The sequence below is a fragment of the Trachurus japonicus genome, chromosome 18 (assembly GCF_045865225.1).
Source record: "Trachurus japonicus isolate A0001 chromosome 18, Traja_1.0".
Lineage (NCBI taxonomy): Eukaryota > Metazoa > Chordata > Actinopteri > Carangiformes > Carangidae > Trachurus > Trachurus japonicus.
In genome coordinates this window covers 18,209,376-18,232,537 of record NC_140924.1, presented here as the reverse complement: position 1 = coordinate 18,232,537, position 23,162 = coordinate 18,209,376, and the positions used below count along the sequence as shown (strand labels likewise).

At 40.9% G+C, this 23,162-nt stretch overlaps 3 protein-coding genes and 1 non-coding gene across 6 annotated transcripts in view; 3 read left to right on the top strand and 1 right to left on the bottom strand.

Annotated features, from left to right (window-relative positions):
* The first annotated feature begins 409 nt into the window (after positions 1–409).
* cxcl19 (chemokine (C-X-C motif) ligand 19) lies at positions 410–5,688 on the top strand. The gene is made up of 3 exons (XM_085758959.1): positions 410–592; positions 1,257–1,392; positions 5,051–5,688. The coding sequence occupies exons 1-3, from the start codon at positions 541–543 to the stop codon at positions 5,178–5,180; spliced, it is 318 nt and encodes a 105-aa protein (XP_085615085.1). The 5' UTR covers positions 410–540; the 3' UTR covers positions 5,181–5,688.
* A 1,076-nt stretch (positions 5,689–6,764) lies between these two features.
* On the bottom strand, positions 6,765–10,268 carry trmt10b (tRNA methyltransferase 10B). 2 transcript variants are annotated; one of them, XM_085760277.1, is made up of 9 exons: positions 10,251–10,268; positions 9,824–9,968; positions 9,353–9,461; positions 9,087–9,220; positions 8,834–8,986; positions 8,039–8,117; positions 7,580–7,647; positions 7,308–7,431; positions 6,765–7,126 (listed from the first exon to the last, which is right to left on the bottom strand). In XM_085760277.1, the coding sequence occupies exons 2-9, from the start codon at positions 9,941–9,943 to the stop codon at positions 6,990–6,992; spliced, it is 924 nt and encodes a 307-aa protein (XP_085616403.1). In that variant the 5' UTR covers positions 9,944–9,968; positions 10,251–10,268; the 3' UTR covers positions 6,765–6,989. The 2 variants fall into 2 exon arrangements, with proteins under 2 accessions (XP_085616403.1, XP_085616402.1); XM_085760276.1 differs by lacking the exon at positions 10,251–10,268 and having other exon boundaries at positions 9,824–9,971.
* A 1,195-nt stretch (positions 10,269–11,463) lies between these two features.
* LOC146969085 (small nucleolar RNA U3) lies at positions 11,464–11,680 on the top strand. Its single transcript, XR_015034349.1, has one exon. It is a non-coding gene; the product is annotated as a small nucleolar RNA U3 (small nucleolar RNA).
* A 1,302-nt stretch (positions 11,681–12,982) lies between these two features.
* Positions 12,983–23,162, top strand: part of intu (inturned planar cell polarity protein) — a 24,127-nt gene continuing 13,947 nt past the window's right edge. Inside the window, exons 1-4 of one of the 2 annotated variants that reach the window (XM_085760273.1) lie at positions 12,983–13,195; positions 15,269–15,870; positions 17,684–17,769; positions 21,889–22,107. In XM_085760273.1, the coding sequence (XP_085616399.1) occupies positions 13,110–13,195; positions 15,269–15,870; positions 17,684–17,769; positions 21,889–22,107 (993 nt within the window). In that variant the 5' untranslated portion in view covers positions 12,983–13,109. Of the gene's footprint in view, positions 13,196–13,808; positions 14,031–15,268; positions 15,871–17,683; positions 17,770–21,888; positions 22,108–23,162 lie in introns of those variants that run through there. The other variant, XM_085760271.1, reaches the window with a different exon arrangement.

Sequence of the window (23,162 nt, the reverse complement as noted above, 5' to 3'; positions counted from 1 at the left end):
CCCAGGGATAAAACCTTCCACCGTCAACAACAACATTGTGTCACTGAATCATATGCACTGTGGTCGCTGGAAAAACAAAACTATCTGATGATCAGTTCCTGTTCTTCAGTGAGGGGGCAATCATAATTCAGTGGTGCTGCAGACTAGAGTTATATCAAACAGATGAGCGGTGAAGCTGTTGGCCCACCGTCCAGACAGACACACTCTGTCTGTGTGGTTTATTTCTTTGGCCACTGACCACGAGCATGTCTCCCCTTAACCTCAGTGGGGCCTCTGGTCTGTCCCTGAACTCACCGTCCCATGACTATCTTCTGCTGCACACGTGAACGGCAAAGTGAAACCAAACACACACACTCACACACACATACATGGGTGGGTTTTTTTTTTTTGCTCAAAACTCCCACAGCTAAGTTGTTGAGGGGCACATGATCACCATGTGTATATGTGTATAAATACTAATGGTGTGGATGAGTTTAAGCAGTCAAATAGGCTGTACAACATCTGTCTGTCTACAAGGACGTAAGCAGCTGCCTTAACAAGATGAAGATCTGCGTGGTGTTCATGTTCCTGGGCCTCTTTGTTGTCATCAACGGTAAGAGCTACACAGCTACACAGTTGATGGTTTCTGTGCTTGGAGTGAATATTTGAAGGGAGATACCTAAAGATATTGGGAAACAGAGGCTCTGTAAGATACACTGTTGTAACATCTGCATAATTTCATACTCCCTTTTCTATTTGTATTTGTTTTTTTTTGTAAATGTTTTATTAATGTTAGCTAATTGGATAGTATGAAAAATGGGTCCACTGAGACGAACAAAAAAGTTGTTGTGCAACAAACTGAGAAGTGGTTAAATCAGCAAATCTCAGCACAAGTCATTGTTTCACAGTGAATTAAGTAAGAAAAGAGCATGAGTGCTTAACTCACAGTGAACAGGAACTTGAACTTCTAGAAAATGGGGAAGTGCTTGTGCTTGTGCTTGTTTTTCAGCATTTATTCATGAATTAGCAGCCGCGTGACATTAGATTTAACCTCACCACATTAAAGCAAGTTCTAAGGAAAATTGGCTGCAATAACATTGCATTTATAGTTGGAAGGTGAACTGAATACTGCACTGGGTTTTGTAAAGTTAATCACAAAGTAAATCACTGCTAGAGAGGTGAAAGAAAACACAAGAACAACTCAGAAACACTCAAAACATGCTCATGTTCTGGTCATGTACTGTATGTATTTCTGACTGAATGTCTGTTGGCGACAGGTATGCCACCGATCAGCAGGGACTACAACACACACTGTCGGTGCCTTCAGGTGGAGTCGAGGATCATCCCTCCGGACAGCCTGAGGAGCATCAAGCTCATCCCCGAGGGGCCTCACTGCCAGGACACAGAAGTGATGTGAGTAAAGTCTTTGTGCAATTGCAAAATACTTAATAGCATTTCAAAGATAACACCTGTGCCAAATCTGAGGAGGCCCCCTCAAGGCCTTGCTGAGATATCATGGGAGTGGGAGTGGGAGAGCCTGCAACAAACACAAATGCCTCCCCCCCGACTGCTGTCAGCACAGAGAAATAACAAAAGGGACAAAAACTTAAAAAACTTAAAGGGATAGTTCACCCAAAATTCAAATTTCACTCATTATCTACTCACACTCATGTCGACCAAGGGCTGGGAGAAGTTTCAGAGTCCTCCGTGCCTTCTCTGAGTTACGGGGGGGGGGGGGGGGGTCCGCGCAGCAGTATTTGTCCATATAAAGGGTTGTGAATGGTGCTCACTTTTCTTCGTCCAAAAAGACACACCAAAAAACATCCATACTGCTCGTCTGTAATGTCCCTCTTGTATTTAAGCCCCGACATGAGAAATTGTTCCACCGGTCAGTGCAAATCTCACGACACAGGCAAAGCAGTGAACCGAGACACTGGGAGCTTCCGCTACAAACAAGCTTAAAATATAGACTTATTTAATTTTTTTCGGAACAATTTCTCATGTCGGGGCTTCAATACAAGAGGGACATTACAGACGAGCAGTATGGAGGTATTTGGATGTTTTTTGGTGTGTCTTTTTGGATGAAGAAAAGTGAGCCCCATTCACAACCATTATATGGACAAATACTGCTGCGCGGACCCTCACGTAACTCAGAGAAGGCACGGATGACTCTGAAAATTCTCCAGGCCCTTAGTCGACATGAGGGTGAGTAGATAATGAGTGAAATTTGAATTTTGGGTGAACTATCCCTTTAAGTTATACTTGGTTATTTGTCTAGGAAGACGTTTCACCTCTCATCCAAGAGGCTTCATCAGTTCATGATCGCATCTGACCAGGCTGAGACAGGTGATGAAGCCTCTTGGATGAGAGGTGAAACGTCTTCCTAGACAAATATAACCAAGTCCAGTTGCGTTCGATTTAAAGCAGAAGTAAGTGATATATTTGTGTTAATATAAGTCTTAAATAGTTATATCTTCCGACAGCAATCACTTACATAGAGTGTTTGGTCTGAAACACGGGTCTGTCAGTCACTCTGCTCTGCTCTGAGCCGAGGAGAAAACATTTATCGTATCCTACAGTTTTTATCCAATGAGGAGAGAGAACGGCATGCAGGGCTGTGTGTGCAGCCAAGAGACGCCGTGAATGTGGCGACGTAGGGACGAGGACTGTTATGGTGCGTTCAAGGAAACTCGTATTTTTCCGACCGTGAAGTGGTACCAGTTCGATCTGGTACGAGTTCACGGGTCGGAAGTTACGAGTGGCCGTTATAGTGACTTTCACCGGTAAAACAGGTCGGAAAAACACGAGTGGGTTGCCTGGAACGCTACAAAGTCGTAAGTTGTGACTTGAAGCTGTAATTTACGATTTCAAAAGCCTGCCTGGAACGCAGCATTAGCGAAAACGACCGGACCACTTACTTCTGCTTTAAATTTCCTTAAAATAACTGAGGGATAGCCTACAAAAACAATTCATAACTGGTGGTGGTCTGCGGCTGACACATAGAGCTCTTCGTTAATAGCATAGCAAAAAATGAGAATGACACTATCTCACTATCACAACCCTTGTTTTTGCAACTGAAAGTGCCAATAAAAACAATAACACCCACTAAATTCATCCAAGTCCCTACAGTGAATGAACAATAGGTTCAATTGTGGTTGAGGAGCAAAGTTTGAGTGGAAAATATGCTACGATAGAAGCAAACAAGGCTGAGCGAGCAGTAAATGACACTGACGTGTTCTTCCCTGGTATCATGCAGATCTCCAGCTCTGTAAACATTGTTAACTTCTACTTACAGTAAATTGATCTTTTACAATGAAAGTGTCAGGAGGATTTATAGTTACATCAGCTTTGGTCCAGGTTTTCTATCTCAGCTTTTGGATCCTGGCCTTGTTGTGATAAAAGCTGTGTTAAAGAGCTCATCGATCAGCCAGGAAGTGATCTAGGGCCGAGGCCTACACCATAAACAACAGTCATGTAAAAAAAGTTATCTTGAACTTTTATTAATCAAACGTGGTCATATTTCTTACTGGGAACCTGTCTCTGTATTTTATCAACCCTCTAAAACCCCTGGTGGTAGCAAAGACAGTTACAGTATCTTTGGTGACAAACGCTGGTTGTCATGGTTACATTAGGCTATCTTACAGTAACAAGTGCATACCTTCCTTGGTCGCTCGTGCTTAGTTAAAAAAAAATGTATCTATAAAATTCAAAACTATAGGTTTTAGCGACCTTGCATAAACATATCAATCTGATTTTAAAATGCAATAAATTCAGATCATTCAAACCTTCTTCTGCATCTGGAGAGAGGTAGATGACAGAAGCTGCAGGGAAAAGATCCAGGCAGCTTTCCTCTGTTATTTCCATCTGAAACCAGCAATGGAAAAAGGATGAAATTTCCAAACTATTCCGGAGTGAAACTCACTTGCTCTTGAAAATACCTTAGAAAATAAAGTGTCATTAGTGGCCAAGCAGCCTAATTTGCCAGGACCCTGTTGTTTTCACAAATTCTTCCGAAATCCTAAATTCTACTTCCTATCCATGAAAAATCGCCAAACTTTGCACAAATAAATTTTAAAACTTTGAAAATTCCTAACAAATCAACTGAATGTGCTACAGTTTTGTAGCCCCAATACTTGAGAAACTTTTGTACAATGATGTCAAGTGCAAATTATGAAGTCCATAAAAAAACGCTGGTTGTCATGGTTACATTAGGCTATCTTAACAAGTGCATACCTTCCTTGGTCGCTCGTGCTTAGTTAGGTTAGGTTTAGTTTAGTTTAGTTAGTTAAGTTAAAGCTGAACTTGGTTACGTTTAGAAAAAGATCAAAATTTAGGTTCAAAATAGTATTTCCTTGAAATAGGCTACTATTATACTAAATATAATAACTGTCCGGCAAATGTTTTCTAGTAGCGAAATGCAGCTCATTTTTTACAATTGCCTCTTTAATTGTTACACAGCACATAACAGCATAAAGAATGTGGAGAAATAAACATTTTGTGTTTTTAAAGGGGCAATCAAAAGCAATAACCTCGGGGTAGTTATGGATCTTTTTTTTTCTTTCTTTTAAAAAAAAATCTCTATAGGCTTATTAACTGTAAAACTGGCTCAGATTTCAAGGGGAACTACAGCCATGCTTTTTATCAGGCTATTTTTCATTGATATAGTAGTAGTAGTAGTAGTTTATTTGTACCCGTAGGGAAATTGAGTTGCAGCAGATCACACTCTTGACATTTCATCTAAAAAAAACAACACAGATAAAAACAGCACAGTACAACTTTCACACATAGATTGACACTCATCATTAACACTCATCATCAGTGAGTCACACTTCACACATCCCGTGTCGGGCAGACCTTTCCTGCATGTCATTCCCCCTCTCTCTGCCTCCCCCTTTCCTGTCTATCTCACTATGTGCTATCAAATAAAGGCAAAAACGCCAAATAAATAAATAAAATAAAATAAAAATGTGAACAACCTTGAAAAAAACTGTTGTTAGTGGGGGAGAATTCTTGATCTTGGTGTTTTTCTCATAATCCTGGCTGTGGATAACAAATGTATCTCTTCAATCAGTGCTGGACTGGCGAGCGGGGAGAAGGTGTGCCTGAACCCACGGGCTTCCTGGGTGAAGAAACTGGTCCACTTCGTTCTTGAGAAACAGCTACATCAGCAGGGAGGACCACTTCCCAAGAATCGGTCTTAATGTCAAGGTCATGGTCAAGGTTTCTTTATTGGTACCAGACGGTTAGAGTAACACATAACATTTCATCTGCTTGTGTATCTTTAGTTTATTTTCTTTATTTTTCCAGTATTTTTTCCTTGGCTGAAATGTCGAAAGCGTGTCATTAACATCTCAGTGGAGAGTAAGCAACCAGCTGTGATCTAACAGCATTGGGAGCCAAAGTGTGCATAATGTGTTTTTCATTAATGAAGTGTGACCTGAAATGTCCCATAAATAAGTTTGATGTGTGTGTCTTTTAAAGACATGATGCTGTATGTAGCATTGATTTGTAATGTAATTTCTTTGTAATCCTCCACCTGATGAAGCTTCATGAATAGCACCAAATGATAACTGACTTGACATATAAGTCAATCAGAGGAGTCTCAATTTTTCCTCACTTTTGTTGTTACTAAAGCTCCAGAGAGAAGCCTGAACGAGGAGATGTACTATAAACTTGTTATTGATCAACACTTCTAATAAATATCCCTATTTGAATAGAGCCTAAGCTTCAATTTCATTGTCCCCATAAACTTGTCTTGCAGACAGGTAAAACACAGACCACACAGTCATGAAGGGTAAATGAGGCGTTTAATTCCCCAGAGCCCTGTTTGACACGTTGACACAAGTACGACATCGTCATTAGTTTATGCACCTGAGGTTGTAAAAATAAAAATACAGACTCTGCAGACTTGCAAGTGCTATTTAGCATCTCCGGATCACTGCAACAGTGCAAGACGATCCTGTCACTGCAGGGGTGTAGATTTTATCTTGTTGCTTCATCACACTTTGATGAGTTGTTTTTAGGTTGATTCACCCTGATTAAAAAAGGTCATAAGACGCAATGATCAGTATCTAATTAAGGAAATGTTGCAACTCACAACTCCCATGAGATATACAGTAAAATAATACTAACTGGAGGAGTTTCCTGTGGGAATAATCCCTCTCCCTAAATCATCATCATCATGTAGATTGTGGTAGACTGGGGGTGTCTGGAATAGATCATCTTCCTCCCTTCATCCTTCAGTAAGATTAACAAGAATAAAAAATCTACTTCCCTTCCACTTGACAAGCCCAGATACTCCGCTGGCATTATTTCTTTTGAGATCCAGATATTTTGTGCAAAAGCAAATCAATCAAGTCACGTGAAGTATAACAGAACCACATTTAAAAATCACAATTCAGCACATGCATACATAAGATTAGGAAATAGCTCCTTTGCAGAAAAATAACAGTGGTGCGAGTTTTCCTCTGGCTCGGAAGGATTACATAACTCATTTTCTCAGGCCCAGCCAAACTTCTCAAGTAGCTAATGACTCTTTCTGTAGGAAGTCCTTTTACCAGCACTTGTGGTAAAGTAAAACACAGGTCATCACTTCATATCCTCTTTAGGAAATCCACTGGAAATCCAACCCCACCCCTGAGTCAGCTCTGAGCGTGAAAAAGGAGAAACGCACTAGGACGGAGGCCGACTCTGACCGGCATGGTGACAGGATATCACCGGCATAATGTGCAAATGAAAACCAATAACACAAATTTGTATCTGTATCTAAACCACCACTTCATTTAACTATCTAAAGAAGTAGTTTTTCTGTTTTGTTCCTGAAGTCAGATGGGCACCAACATAAGGCATTAGCTGGTGTCAGTGTAAAACTCACTTGTCAACAACAGTTTGCTGTCTTTTCTGAACCAGGCGCTAATCACAGTGTGTCAGCTCTTCACAGGTAAATACCACATAAACGTAGCTGTCTTCTCTCACTGTCCACATGAGCTACTGAAATGAAAACAACTCCATTAATCCAAAGTCTGTGTTGCAGGAAGCGGCGAGGAATCATCTGGTGCAACAACATAACCCTTCCCCAGAGGGAACCAGGCCTGCAGGGCTTGTGTCCAGCTGCCCGTGTCACAGAAAGTCAACAAGATGTCGAACACTGTGGACGAAGAGAGAGCGACACTTCATTAGTAAGAACAAAATGAGGTTAGAAAAACAGTTTGTCTCAAAGGGCTTTACACAGCATCATAACAACATCCTCTGCCCTTAGACCCGCACGTCGACTGAGGAAAAACTCCCATGAAAACCCTTAACAGGCAAAAAACGGGATTGTTGCTCACCTTGATTTACTGCCAGGATCTTTGAGTGGAAATTCTTGGCGTTTATTTTCTTCACCATGTACTCGTCTATGGGCAGCCTCGCGGTGCGGACGCTCAGTTCTCCGGCCCGTGAGTAGCTCAGCTTCTGCACAGGACACACATGGACATAATCAAAACAGCAAGACCTGATGTTTAGATAACTGCAGGGAAGAGCTCACATTAACAGCAAACACCACTGGGCATATTGAACAAGTGGATTATATTTGCTGTGTTATTATTTATATATACAACACCTTCTGGATGCTTTCATCCACAAGGCCACCGAGGACGTACACTGTGTCAGAGTCCACTGTTTCTAAAGCTGAAATAAAAGAGGAGATCAAATAGATGACAGCACTTAATATGCAAATATTAAGGGTTATTAAACAATACATAGATTTTCTCCTTTGCTTCGGCTGCATGAGAATGACAATCTTAAAAAATAACACTTAAATAAATGTGCCTTCTTTATAATTATTATCATTTGTTTATTTTCCTTTATAGTGGTACTAACGGTTGTAATTCAATTCAATTTTTTGACACATTATTGTGAGTGCGTGACACCCTCTGCTGGTCAAAAGATATATCTCAACTAAAAAAAAAATGAATCTATAAAATTCAAAACTACTGAAGGTTTTAGCGACCGTGCATAAACAATCAAACATCAACAATCAATCTGATTTTAAAATGCAATAAATTCAGATCATTCAAACCTTCTTCTGCATCTGGAGAGAGGTAGATGACAGAAGCTGCAGGGAAAAGATCCAGGCAGCTTTCCTCTGTTATTTCCATCTGAAACCAGCAATGGAAAAAGGATGAAATTTCCAAACTATTCCAGAGTGAAACTCACTTGCTCTTGAAAATACCTTAGAAAATAAAGTGTCATTAGTGGCCAAGCAGCCTAAGTTGCCAGGACCCTGTTGTTTTCACAAATTCTTCCGAAATCCTAAATCCTACTTCCTATCCATGAAAAATCGCCAAACTTTGCAGAAATACATTTTAAAACTTTGAAAATTCCTAACAAATCAACTGAATGTGCTACAGTTTTGTAGCCCCAATACTTTAGAAGCTTTTGTACAATGATATCAAGTGCAAATTATGAAGTCCATCACTGTAAAAAATTATTAAACCTTTCTTCTACCACAATTTTTGCTCAATTGACACTAAATTTGCTAAACTGCATCTTCAGAACATCCTCCACAAAAATGTCACCCGGGTTTTTAATATTTTAAAAAATTAGCCTACAGTGCATGAAAACATTTGACTGTAAACAGTACTGTAAACATATACTAGCCAATTCTTGCTAAATACATTTTTTATCTTCCTAATATTGATAATATTTTGGAGTCGTGGTTGATGAAGTTTGGCAAATATCAGAATATTTATAATATGTAATATCAGAATTTTTGTTTGTTTCCTTATTTAAAATATAAGTAACCAAAAACAACATATACAATACACTGAATTTATTTCAAAGGTGTTCTCAACAGGAACAGTTATTTTTTCACCATGTAGTTGAGGAAGCCGTCGTTCATCCGTATGCACTCTCTGTACAGACGACTGTCCTCTCTCAGGTTTGTCAGGAACAGGTGGAACGGTCGAGCTGCCTTCTTGTTCGACCCGTACAGTCTCCTCAACTGACCAGCCAGGCGGCTTACCTCCTGAAACATAAAAAAAGAGGTGGGTAAACAAAGTGACACGTAAATAATTGAAGTGTGCAACTGCTGCACTATTAAGTGAAACAAAACCATGAATTTCTACCTTGTCGGACATGCAGTCGGTCATACTCAGGTCAACACAGAGTTTGGGGCCTGTGGACTGAGCCTCGGCTAAACGCTCTTTGGTGATCGCCTTCATGACTCGTTTGGTAAACGGAGGACTTTCTGCACTGGCGCCTGCGTGACAAAGAGCACAGGGGAGACAGATGCTGGGATTATAAAACAAAAAAAGGCAACGAAATGTAACTTTCAACTTCAGCCTTCCTGAAAAACAAAATTATGGTTTATTTCTTTTTGCTGGTTCTTTACCTGACTCCTGCTCGCGGTTCAGCTTCCTCCTCTGCTTCTCCTCTTTCCTCTTGCTCTTCTTTGCAGCAAGCTGCCTCTCCCAGTTGCGCTGCTTCCTCAGCACATTCCTCTTTTTATCAAACAGGAAAACATTAGAAGTGCAGAAAAACTTTGTTATGACTGAGCATTTTCAGCAAAACTACAAAATGGGAGAGTGGATTACAAGACATCAGTGCAAACGTAAGGAAAATAGATCTGCAGATGTTTGTTGATTTCTGATCTTGACACATAAGCTTTTAAAATACTTTGTGTCACATTACTTCAACTACACAAACAATGCACTTTAGGTGTTGATGTGCTGTCTTGCCTTTTACATGTTTTGCTGGTTTATATAGCCTTTCTCCTTATAATCATGGCATGCAAAGTTATGCAAAGTTACCTGTTTTTAAAGAGTCCTTATTTAATGTGAAAGCTTATAGCAAACACACTTACTGAACACAGCGCATCTTCTCTGCCAGGTTTGTTGTCCACCACATCAGTCTCTACATCTATGTGAAGAAGATCCATCACCTCTGAAACTCCATTCATCTGCATGTCACACACTTCTGCCATTTTAGCCTGGTGCTCTCATCTGAATCTACTGACATTGAATGAATGAATTAATGAATAAGTAAAGAGAAAAAAAAACACACGTTAGTATTCACATATCGTATTAAAGAAATTAGTATAGGTTTCAGTCAACAGAAGACAAGACAAACTGTCTCTGTGTGTGTGTCTATGTGAGGCCAAAACTGATACTATTATCACTATCGGAAAGTTAACTGTTGTCAACATCGTAGACACTTCTGTAATCCTCTGAATAGTTAAATGGAAGAGGAATGAACTTCTTATTTTAAGACAGAAGCAGAGAAACACTCACATGTCGAGCAGCTGCTTCCAGGTTGAGCGCTTGCGAGCGTCGCGTGCGTATGACGTCAGAGTAAACAAAGGGGCGGGGTGGGAGAAAAATGAAGGGAAATTAATATAATAATAGGAAAAGTATCTGTTAATAAAGGAAATGATCTGCCCATACCGACATAAATTACCTGTTTGGTATTTTTCATGTTTAGTTTGTTTATTTATAATCACCATTGGTGTAATAGACTTTTTTTCTGGTTGTTTTCCAGAAGAGGGCGATGTAAGACCGATACGAACCAGTGAGGGTGAATCAAAAAATAAAAAATAAATTAACTTTTAACTTTTAACTCCCACTAGCTTAAACAAAGTCCCAAGGTAAAACAAATATGATAGTTACACCACAACCGGTTCAAACTGGGAATGTGCCATTTTCTATCGTCTTTTCCTACCAAAAAGTAGATGCCTGCCGCTGAATACATCTTTTATCTTGTTACTAAGGTGCATCGGCGTAGGTGTGAACATTATTTGTTGTTTTATAACCTAAAAATCATTTGTCTTATTGCTTGCCGGTATTAAACGTATTAAATATGTGTAGGAACTATCGCGCAGCCGCGTTTCTGGTCGGGAGCAAATACATTGACGCACACGTCTCTACACGTTGCTAGGTAGCTTTTCTTAACGTTAAAATGTGATTTCTCGTCTCCTTTTCGATGACATTGTCTCTACCCTGCTACATTTTACATTATGTGACACTTGTAATCAGCATATAGATGTGTTGTAAAGAGTTTGTAACGTTTAGATGATAAAAATCTGAGTTACATGTCGGTTGTTGTTAGCATTTGAAGCTAACCACGCCGCCCATGTGACCGCAGCAGCCAATGAGAGGCAGCGGGGGATTGTCGGTATGTTAGAAAAAGACAATTTATACATTATTTACACTTAATATATTGTCGTTAAATCACATATAGTGTGTAGATTTGTGTCTGGTATTGTGGGTATAACCATGTGTAAAAACATTTTTAAAAGGCCAAAATGTTTGTTATTAACAGTTTTCAAATGTTCTTAAACGTGTTGATCAATACTTATTGATTTATCTGTATAGTTATCGATATGTGCCTTATTTGCGATTATTTTTTTCATCTAATACTTAGCATCACGAGTCATGCGGTTCCAGCACCATGACTGTGATGTCCATGAGCTTCATACTAGTAGGTGGGACTTATGTTGTAGAAGTTAAGACTATACTTTCAGGGATCATTTCTATAGTTTCTGGCTTGAGAAATGTGTTTCTAAAGTGTTTGGTCTCGCTAACCACGATGATGAGTTGGTGATATTCCTCCTTGAGCGCGAAGCGGGCGAAGAGTTATGATTTATTTCATGTGCTCTTCGCTTTTGATGACCGTTCACTGTTTTCTCCGAGGACAATGAGGGGAGGAGTATGATCAGAGTGGTAGTGCATACATGTGAAAAACTAACATGGTACAATAATGATACTTAACTAACTAATATCGCAGTTTAAGTTCTGTGTGAGTTATTATACTAGGTACCGAGGATAAAGAATAATAGAGATGCAGAACTACAACAGTTTCCACAATTAATTGTCTGTATTCTGTATATATACATTTTATATAGTATATGTGTAATTCTTATTTTATTTTTAACTTTTACTCTCTTTTTAAATTCCTTGTGCTGTAAACTGGCCTTTACTGCTCTTGGCAATAACACATTTCTGATTCTGAGATGCAATCCTCACCTTACATATAGTATGTAGCTGTCATAATAAAGTTCATCTCAGCTGTTTATTTATGTTTATTAATTGGTTGTTGTTGTTGTAGATGTTTCATGAATAATTTGCTTTGTAATTCATACCTCATGTGATACAGTTTATAATTATTATTCCTATTTTTTTAATGACTATAATTAGAAGTAGTAGTCATAATGTTGTTATATTGTTGTTGTGTTGGATCAGTTGTTTGCTTTACACTGAGCTGTTTGCTTTATCATTGTCTACCTGCCTCATCCAAGTGCCTTTATTAATTATGTAAATTTAAAGGAAGCTGCCAAGTGTGCAATTATTGCTGATGGTTTCTTTTATTAACATAGGGTAGTTTGCCTATATGTCAGATTTGGTGTTTGATAGCTACCTTGGGAATTTTTAGGTTTAGTTGCTTGCATATTATGATTTAGTACAAAAGAAAATTGCCCAATATAGCTCTAATTACCTTTTACAACGTGTCATGCATGTAGTCAGAATCGACCAATAACAATTACATAATAGTCCTAATATACAGTGTCCTGCGTTGATTGAGTATGGTTTTGCCAATGATACACGTGGTGCAGCAGCATTATTTCCTCTGGCTTAATGTTTTTTTGTTTTTTATGAAAGTACAAAGTGGGCTTGTCTGCTGAGTTTCTTGTTGGTAGTCCAGAGTAGGCGGGGTTTTACTCCACCTGCCAAAAAAACCACTGGGACAAATTCTGCTCTGCTGGCCTGGAGAAACACTCAGATCTTGACAAAAACCAAAAACCAAAGGAGAAAAAAAGAAAAGGGGGGAAAAAAACCTACACACACCAGTGTCTTTTTCTTCTCCCTTTTGAATATTGTTGAACCATTCACTTCTCTGTGTCACTGATTGACGTGAGAAGCTGGATGAGGATTTGCTCTGCAGCCTGCATGCTGCTGCTGCTGCTGCTGCTGCTGTGTGGTCAGGAGAGGAATTAATCTGCATCTCGTCGGAGGCTCAGTCAGGAGGTCAAACCGTTTTCGGACTTTTTTCTTGCAGACTTTCTGGAGTTTCATTATGCAGCAGCTGCAAAAACCGGACACGTCAAGTTAACGCAGCAGCAGCAGCACTCATCCCGGCGAAAACATGAAACGCAAATGATGTTTAACATTTCTATAGATGGAAGTTCATTCTCTCAAAACTTGGAGGACTTCGACTCCATCCGCAGTGTTCTCCTCTACAGGTCAGTAAAGACTAAAATAGCCTATAAGTATTGCTTTTTCTTTTTGTTTGTTTGCTTGTTTCTTTTCTTTTTTTAAACAAAGCTAAAGTTGCCTTACTTTTGTTTGACCAGAGGCACTTTGCCAGAGGTTTGCTGAATACCGGAGGGGATTTAAAAACCTCGTGCAAGCCTGCAGGGAGGTGGGAATAGGGGGAAACAATGCTAAAATATCAATAAATAAAAGTGCATTTACAGTGGCACTTAGAAATTCGACATATCCGGATAATTGGCTGTTTTTGCATCAATTTGCATTTCTCTTCGATGGCTTTCATTGTTGTAGAAAGAAAGTGGGCTGTGGTTGTGTGTTTCTCATGCATTTATTTATTTATTTTATTTTATTATTTATTTTAGGCTTAGATGGGTTTTAATTAGTTGAAAAAAAGCTGCCTGTTGTTAATGTTTACATATAATTTGAGCAGGCTCAAGTGCTGCTGCATTATTTAATGGCAACAGATCTTCAGTTGATAAAGATCCTCCTGCTCCAGCGTTCTCTCAAAGCTTCTGCGTTGTCAGGGGCAACTGCGCCGTCAGCCAATCAGATGACGCGCCGGTGCGTCACGTGATGGCCGGCCGCGAAGAGGAAGAAGGCTCGCTGACGCTAACAACATGGCGAGAGAGTATCACCGTTTGTTTGGCTAAAAAAGAAATTAAATACTTTTCCTCCCCAAATGGCCTCCGCTGCTTCTTCTCGCCACGAAAGAGCTCTTTATGTCGGTCAGACGGAGGCGGAGGAGACCGAGCAGGACGGCGGGAGCGACCGTGAATCATCGAGTTGCAGCAGCTCCGACTACTCCGAGTAAAACTTCACTTTATTTGCGTTTTTTTTGCCAGTAAAATAACGTGTTAGAGGTTTCAGGATGGTTTTTAAGAGCAAGTGAGATAGAATAGTGAGATAGAATAGTCCAGATGTGTCAGTCTGTGAATGTTTTTCCATTTCATTTGTTTTCATTTAATCGTTTATTTGTAAAGGGGGACTCTGCATAAAAATACAACATAATTTGTTGTCAATACGTCAGATTTAGCTCTGGAGGAACTATAATTTCCACCTGTAGTCCCACCATTGTCCAGAAATAAGACAAAACAAAACAAATATCAAGCATAATATAAATACATTACATCACAGCATCATTGAAGGGAACAGAAAGTGGTTTAATAGGGCATTTATCAGACAGTAACTATTTATAATGTGGGGCTGGTCAAGATGTGGAGGGAAAAACAACCTTTTTGTAAGTTTGAGAGTGGGTCTTAAGCAGAATTAGACTTTTTCTTGTACTTTTCTAATTGGAAGTGAAGTTTGGCGTCGTGGTGAGGCGCTGGTTTGACTTATGGTCAGACTGGAAACAACCAAACCATCTGTTTGCTCTTCAGGAAAACAACATGGAGTCCTACGAAGCTGCTAAAGAAGAGATGACACTACAAGCTGCTTCAAATTGCAGGTGTCTAGTGTAGCTGTAGATGATTTATATAAGATAAAAATAGGTTTGTTTGTAGCCTATATGTCCTTGTAAAATGAGGCTTTTCATAGCTTTGCAGAGGGTTTTCAGTTTGGGTGGTCAGGCTTCATAAATAATTGTATGTTTCCTGTCATCCTCCGTCAAATCCAAGGATATGATGTCAAAGCTGCCAGCCACAGCAGGTTTAAAATAAGAGAAACCAAAAGAAAATATCAACCATTCACTCCCACCCTTTGGTTAAGTACGTGATTATGGTTTGTATATATTGGAGCTTTTAGTTCAACTATTTTGTTTTTACATACAAAAAATAGCAGAAGTAACTGTAAAAACAAAAACAAACATGTAATACCTCCTCTTCCCATCAGTCTGGAAACATGTTCTCCACATATGTAGGGGATATTTCATATCTCTATGAGCAGAAATTGATAATATGGATGTAATTGCAGGCATAAGTGACATTTTTTTGTATATTGCACCCATCGAAAGCAGCCAAGTAAAGAATATTTTGGGATTAGGATGAACAACATGTAGGTTATAGGTATGTAGGGTTTTGATCAACGCTCTGTTTGTCTTCTCTCAGTGACTTGGAACCAGAGTGGCTCGACGACATCCAGAAGAACGGCGAGCTTTTCTACCTGGAGCTGAGCGAGGGCGAGGAGGAGGCCGCGCTTGCCCAGGTGAACTCCAACCAAGGCGTCTCCACCAATCATGTCCGCTTCAGCGAGAAGGAAGCCGAGATCATCACGGAGCAGAACAAGAAGCAGCGGTGCGGTTCACGGACGAAAGGCGAGCCCGCTCTCAAGAAGCTCGCCAGGATCCTGAGGAGAAAACGCCGGCCTTCTCAGCGCAGAGGAGGAGGAGGAGGGAAGGATAAAGACAGCTCGACGTCATCGCCGCCAGCGTCCATCCTGAAGAACCAGCCGAGCCAAAAGCAGGGGGTGACTGTTCAGCAGCAGCAGCTGAAGGAAGTGTGCGTCTACCTCAACCCTAAACGCCTCGGAGGTTCATCAACGCCGCTCTCGGACAGCGGCGGCCTGTTGGAGGCTCTGCTGGGGGTGGTGCATCGTCCCTCATGGAGCAGAGGACATGCAGACCCTGCAGCTGTCAGACGGGAAGAAAGACTGACTGTTCATGGATTAATACCCAACAGCCCAGCCATCAAGTGTGGCCAAATCCTAATTGGTAAGACCATTAATCCGATAGTAAGACGGCCGTTTACTTTCCCAGGAAACAACAACACATTAGGAAGATTACAAGGAGCAAAGACGTGGAATCAACCCTCCTGGTTCAGGGGAGCTTCAGAGCTATGAGGCCTGTTAAAAAGTTCTGACTAGACACTGACGTGTTATGAATTGAGGAGCTTAAGCTTAAAATGGAAATTTCATTTGGATAAAAATAGTATCTGTGGCCGATCTTTCTCAGAGGTTACTCTCTCTCCATTCTCAAAAAGAGCTTACTACCCTCGAGGCCGGGAAAATGCAGCTACGCAGCAGATACGATTTCAATAACAGTCACGAACCAGCACTGACTCATTCATTTCCATACCGCACAAAAACACTGCCAAAGCATGGGTTGCAATTATTACTACACAGTAACACACAGATATTCTTTAGAGAAGGAGAAACCCAAAGCCTAAACAATGAGTGTAACACAAAACATCTAATCAAGTCAGCTGTGACAATGCAAACAAAGTAGATGAGGTGAAGGTAACTAGAGATTTGTGTTATTCTGGAGGGAAAATACTGGAAGGAACCGGGCTACATCTGGGACTGAGGCCTTTTCTTTATTCTGCATCATGTCTATATAATAGCCGAGCTCTTCCAGTGTGTTGAATCCATAGTAACAACTACAAAGTAATACAGATCATTATCATGGTTTCAGCTTTCAGCCGTGTTGTAAAACCGCACGGTTCATGTTTAATAGCTACTTCTCGAGGCCAACTCTGAACATCTATATTCAGTATTTGTAAAAAACCTTTAGAGAGAGTCTTAAAGAGCTGGTTCGGCCGTTTTAGAAACGGTAATCTGCCCCGTTTGAAAGCGGGGCATCTCTGAAGCGATTTTCCTCTATCTGGGCTAATCATTGGGCAGTTTTTTACTAGCCGACAGAGGAATGCCAGTTGTGCCTCGCCACAAACGACTACCCACATGAGTTACTGTTTAGAGAAGCTTTTATGCAGCGCAGCTACATACTTAAACAATTAGAGTGGTTAAATACCTGAAATAGCTCTGTTGCTCAGATATTAGTGTGCCTCCCTGCACACAAGCAGGTGAAGCTCTTTACAGGTCATTTACAGCGTTTACAGGTCAACACAGGCCGGTGCATGGGTCAAAAGCTCATACACCTTATATAGAAATAGTGATCTTTAAGTCAAGTGAATATTACTCACTCTAAGTATTTAATTCCCCAAAAGCCTAACCTGGGTCAGACCTTAGATCAGTCAATATCGACCGTGTCGTCTTTGCAAAATAACCTTTTTTGCAGACAGACATGAAGACACACTTCTTTTACTTTGCAAATTTTCCTTTTTCAAGTTTTTCCTCAAGCAGTCTCTGCATTTACCTCTAAAACAACTCTGTCTGGTAACGTTCTGTTATTATCTCATAGCGCGGTGAATGTGCAGGTCACAACTTGTCCACCAGAGCGTTTTGGAGTTGTTGGATTGTGTATTTGATGAGTTTGATGAGGGAAACCAAGAAATCCCATGAGCCTCCATAGCGTAGCTCTGAGCAGCTCGCAGCTCTGCTCTGCCATTCTAAAAATAGCTTGCACCGACAATTAAAGGTAACAAATTCCTAGAACTATAGGGATTATGGCAATGGGCCAATTTGCCAAAATGTTGAACTATCCTTTTAAGATTTGTGCCCAAATGAGTCTTATGTGTGACTGAGCCGGTTCAACAAACTAAAAGCAGTTTAATCTGTTAGTATTTAGTATTTACTACTAGATTCAGGTCTGCTGCCTGCGGTTAAATGTTTCCTGTCTGTGTCTCTAGGTGATGTGCTCGTAGCAGTGGACGACGTGGACGTGTCCTCAGAAAACATCGAGAGGGTTCTGTCCTGCATCCCAGGACCAACACAGGTTAGCAAAAAAAAAAGAAAAGCAAACAGTTTTGTAGTTTTCTGCCGTGCAATAAATCAAGTTGTTCATATCTGCAGCTACTCTATTGAATTAGCCTCTAAATCTGTAAAGAGGCTTCAATATCCTTCAAAAGCTCAACACAAACAGCCGACTGCGGCAGTAAATATAGCTGTTGAATCACTTTGAAACACGCTGGTTCTTCTAAGATGCAAAAATGCATAAAGAAAGCAGAAGTCTGCGCCGCTTAACATCAGAAAACCCTCAATTACTGAGAAATTATCCTTTGATCGGCAGCTTTAAAAAAAAAAATCCATAGTCTCTAAGCCTCAGTTGTGCGTTTGCACTCAACAGCAGACCATCAAAAAGTAGGAATTTGCAAATGACAGGCCGTGATGGGCGCGCAGCGAGCGGATAGACGGGCCTGTGGTGCGACTCTTTTTTCGGTGCCACAGGAAGCTGCTGTGGGATTGAAAGCTCAGCTGATTAGAAGATGTAGTCAGAGACAAAATTATATCGTAGAAGAGGGGGAAAAAAAAAAGAGTGAGGGAGATTTTTTGGAAAAATACAAGGTTCCTCAGGCTCCGCGATGACTTTCAGAAAAAACCTGAAATGGAGTTGTATTGCTGACAGAATGATTGTTGTGTGTGTGTGTTGGAGTGTGGTTTTTCTGTGCGCCAGCCCTCCCAGATGGACCCTAGACAGTACTTATTATAGTTGGAGGAGCAAATATTAGTATTAAAGTCAGTCCACTGTGCCCTTTATTAACCCTGGACGATCTGCAGTTCCTCTTTAATGTGTGTGTTAATGTGTGTGTGTCTGTGTGTGTCCATCCATGAGCGAGCGCTAAATGACTGACATCAACAGACTGGAATTTCAGTGAGCGCACACTCCAGTCTAACCACATCCTTATTATTTATGATGAGAGAAAGTGCTGCAGTTAGCCGACTCAGCCTCTTTATCCAATTATTTCCCAAATTTAGATTTCGCCCCGTTTGAAAGTCATCTCCACTCTCACTCCACGTCTGAGTTTATTTTCCTCACTTCAAGTCTAATCAAAGCTTCATCCTCCTGCCTTCTTTGTGGAAAAACCCTAAAGAGCAAAATAAAGAGAGAGGAGGTGTGTGGGAGGTTTTCCTGCAGGTGAGAGTCACCGATTTAAAGGTACAGCACGCGGCGCTCCACCACCGCTCCGCTCTTCTTTTAATAATAATAATATCCTCCCAAAATGGGTAAAATGGCAGCGAGCCCAGATGCAGGCGCCTACTGGAGCGGCGTGTGGCCTGCGGTTTCTGCCGACAGGCCGTGGAGACTCCTGGGAGTGATCGTTGGATTAGAAAAATACAGTTTCAACATTTTTTTTAACCAGGGAATATGATCTTTTCTTTTTTTTTTGAGGTCGGCACCATATGGTCTAGCATGGAGAATAACAGAGACCTCACTGTTTTGGAAGTCTGCAAGTGAAACTAACTGGTTTTCTTAGGTTGGTTAACAAACAGAAGAACACTTATGTGTGGAAAACTATGAAAGAAACCATATTTGTGTTTTGCAAATATCACCGAGGCAGTTAAAACAAGGTCTCTGGTGGTTTAAGGTCAAATCCCAGAGGAACCTCCACTTTCCTGTCTGACTTGCAGCGTTTCTACCAATAAATGCCTCAGAGAGACAAAACTCCTCAGACTTTCTGTGCCGAGTTAAAACAAAACAAAAAAATTACAATAATCAAATAATGGGAAAAAATGTGGGCAAAAAAACCCCTCACATTAACTCTAACACGTTAATTGAACCAGGAAGGAGCCACGATGAGGTGATGGCTTTGTCTTTGGTGTTTTGCTTGTTTCCATGGTTAAACAAACAGGAGAAAACGATCAATAGTTTTGATAAAGCAACTGTGCAGAACAAACACGTCAACAATGTACAGTTTTTCTCAATTGCTAAGACACATTTCTTGAAACCTTCCCTCCTTTTCTCTAAACTGTAACCCAACACAACACACAAAACAAAACCCAATTTTCAGACTACATTCACAAAACTGCTGACTCTTCCTGCAAAACCAAACTATTCAAACCGTGCTCAAAACCAAACATTGTTGTCAGTCAGTCAAAATGAAAAACACCACTGAACAGTCATTACACACAACATAGAAAAAAGGAAAACACAATGATCAGATCATAAAGCTGTAGAAATAATCTTTACTTTCACAATAGGAAAATGCATTTTGCAAAACAAAACAAAATTCCGAATCCTGTTTACCACAAAATATAAATGGGAATCACATTACAACTTCAAAAGGGCTGGGTCAGGCCACAGGACTACATACTCTAACCTACTTCGCCTCTCTGATTGTTTCTAACCATAGTAAAACTTCAACAACCAGGGATCCCTGAACCGGCTTATACTGGTTTCTTCACATCATTAGCCACAAGTGTGATCAATTTTGAGTTGCTGTGTTTAAGTTTAGACACCTGTGCTTTGATCGAGTTTCACTTTTGCTGCCTGTGCTTACCATTATGCAACACAAGAGCATCACAGTGCAAAATGTGTGTTAGTGGGTGAGAATAGGTTTGCAAGTTGTGTCTAACTAGATGAAAAGTGCTTAAGATTCTGCCATAGGGCGACCAATTCAATAAATGGGTTCAGGGCACTGAGCATTTGGTTCAGACAATATAGTGTTTAGTGTTTCAGCAATTGAGAAAAACTGTAAATGAAGCTTCGACACCTTGAACTTTGATTTATTTGATGAGTATTTGTGCTCGACCTTCGTCACAGATGATAGACACTCAGGCTGTATAAATATAAAATAAATCCACCATAAATCTATTGTGATCTATACATAAAAAATGATCATCTATCTAGTATGATTTATAAGATGATATATTGCCGTTAAACCGTTCCATATGGCACTAAGTCGACCATCTTTCACTTTGCTTTAAAATCTCAATAAAACCAAAGTTGGAAAAAAAGCAGATTTTTCTCAAAGTAACTGATATGAAGGCAGGTAGAGATTTATTCATGTGGGAACTGTAACCACTTTTCCCTGAGCAGAGATTTCAGAGTGGCTCTGCTGACCTTTAGGATCTTCCTCACTTCTGACTTCTGGTTTTAATTTACTGGAGTTAACCTCGGCTCAGCTCCGCTCCGCTCACAGCCTCCGACTTAACCGTGTGTGAACCTCTGGCTTGCACACAGAGCGACACACATTTACTCCTTATACACATCTGTAAGTTCATCTCAGCCATCCAGGAGATACAAAGTCTGTAGGAAGTTAAATCTGGGGTTATATTTTAAATTTAAAAAGGTGATTTAGACTCAACTTTCTCCTGATTCATGACGTGCAGTGTCTTGAAGTGTGAGGTCAACAACACGCAGCCTATAACGGAGCTGCACCGCCGAGCTGCTGCAGCCTGCTGCTCGTCCCAGCATGCATCAGCCTCCTGCCTGCCCGTGTTTCCATGTGCGTGCATGTTGGGTTTCCATGCAGCTCTGTTTCTGTTTCCACTTGCGACTTGCTGTGAATGACAATGTAAAATAAAACAGTGGGGTATGGAAAGTTAAAAAAAACACAAAAATACTGCACGAATGAGAGAGGATAGGCCGTCTGTTGTGTTGCCACTCGTTCTTTCTTTCTTTCTTTGGGCTTGCAGAGGTCTGGTTTTAATTTAGTCAAACACACACACACTCACACACGGAGCGGTCCCTGCTATTTGTTATGCTGCGGTTAGGTCTGGATGTCGGTGTCACTTTCTCTCCGACAATCGCCGTCCTGCTTTTCAGTGTTTCTTTCTTTTTTTTTGTCTTTTCCCCTCAGTGAATCTGTAACGACCGGAGCTTTTCCTCCGTCTCGAAGCATGGCACACACACATGCACACACCCCAGACTGATGAGCTGTGTTAAAATCCCTCGCCAAGTATAATCATGTGGAGCCATAGCGACTGAATGAATGAATGAATGAAAGCTCTGGTGGGCAGCAGGCTGATGCAACGATATTACTGTGTGACAGAGAAAAAGCTCCTTTCCATCTTTTCCTCGCTCTCCTTCTTTCTGATCTCTTTTCCGATCCATTACTGGATTTTAAAAACCACTTTTCCATCTTTTCTCTCTGCACCTCGTCACATCTTCCAGGTGAGGTTGACCTTGGAGACCTCGGTGGCTCCGGCGGACAGCAGCAACGCCGGCGACACCTCATCAGCCCGTAGGACGAAGGCGTCGCCGCCGGTGAGCCAGCTGGTGCGTCTCCTGTGGGGCGAGGACACGGCGGAGCTCCAGATGTCCATAGGACACATCCCACACGTGGTCATGTACCTGTCGCTGAAACTGGACTCAGCGTCGCCACAGGAGGAGGTGAGAGGGATTTTTGACAACAAAATGTGTGAATTTAATTCCATTTTAAAGGGATAGTTCAACATTTTTGGAAAATTCGCCATATCACCATAATCCCTATAGTCATAGAAGTAGGTTCATGCCCTTTAATTATCGGTGCATGTTGTTTTGAGATCAGCGGGGCAGAGACGTGAGCTGCTCAGTGAACACAACGGAGGTGAACGGTACAGGTCCCCTGTCCCTCATCAAACTCATCAAATACACAATCCAACAACTCCAAAACGCTCTGGTGGACAAGTTGTGACCTGCACATTCACCACACTATGAAATAATCATGTATAATTATGTAGCATTACACATGAAACAAATACTCAGACTTGCGCTTCTGGAAAGTAGTTCCGGCTGCTTTTGCCTCGAAAACAACTCCATCTCGTAATGCTACATGATTATTTCATAGCGTGGTGAATGTGCAGGTCACAACTTGTCCACCAGAGCGTTTTGGAGTTGTTGGATTGTGTATTTGATGAGTTTGATGAGGGACAGGGGACCTGTACCGTTCACCTCCGTTGTGTTCACTGAGCAGCTCACGTCTCTGCCCCGCCAATCTCAAAACAACATGCACCAACAATTAAAGGTAATGAACCTACTGCTATGACTGTAGGGATTATGGCAATAGGAGAATTTGCCAAAATGTTGAACCATCCCTTTAACAGGGACTCAAGTCTAGGAACTAGTAAGTCAGTGTTTGTAAGTGTTTGTTTAAGATGGTCAACCAAGAAGAAATGATCTAGTGCCTCCTCCACTCAGGCCGAGTTCACTGTGGATGTGCATCTCGACAAAAACGCAACCTTGAAATCTCTCCAGTGACTAATATTACGACTTTATAGTAAATCTTGACCTCAGAGGAGCTGAGCTGCAAAACAAGACAGTGTAACTCCACCTCCTCAGCTCCTGCACCATGGGGAAACACTGCAACCAAACCAGAGATGTTTTGTAGAGCAGGAGCTTCATTAAGATCCTTAAAGTTAAAGTTCCTGTCGAGGTACTAAAAAAGGTTCCCGTAGCTTTAAATTAAA

Bases quoted from the DNA above. Each gene is read 5' to 3' on its own strand.
- cxcl19 (XM_085758959.1), top strand. From the start codon at position 541: ATGAAGATCTGCGTGGTGTTCATGTTCCTGGGCCTCTTTGTTGTCATC. The intron at 593-1,256 runs GTAAGAGCTACA...TGTTGGCGACAG, and splicing joins CCTCTTTGTTGTCATCAACG to GTATGCCACCGATCAGCAGG. The intron at 1,393-5,050 runs GTGAGTAAAGTC...CTCTTCAATCAG, and splicing joins TGCCAGGACACAGAAGTGAT to TGCTGGACTGGCGAGCGGGG.
- trmt10b (XM_085760277.1), bottom strand. From the start codon at position 9,943: ATGGCAGAAGTGTGTGACATGCAGATGAATGGAGTTTCAGAGGTGATG. The intron at 9,221-9,352 runs GTAAAGAACCAG...TTTGTCACGCAG, and splicing joins GAACCGCGAGCAGGAGTCAG to GCGCCAGTGCAGAAAGTCCT. The intron at 7,432-7,579 runs GTGTTGTATATA...TGTCCTGTGCAG, and splicing joins TGGATGAAAGCATCCAGAAG to AAGCTGAGCTACTCACGGGC.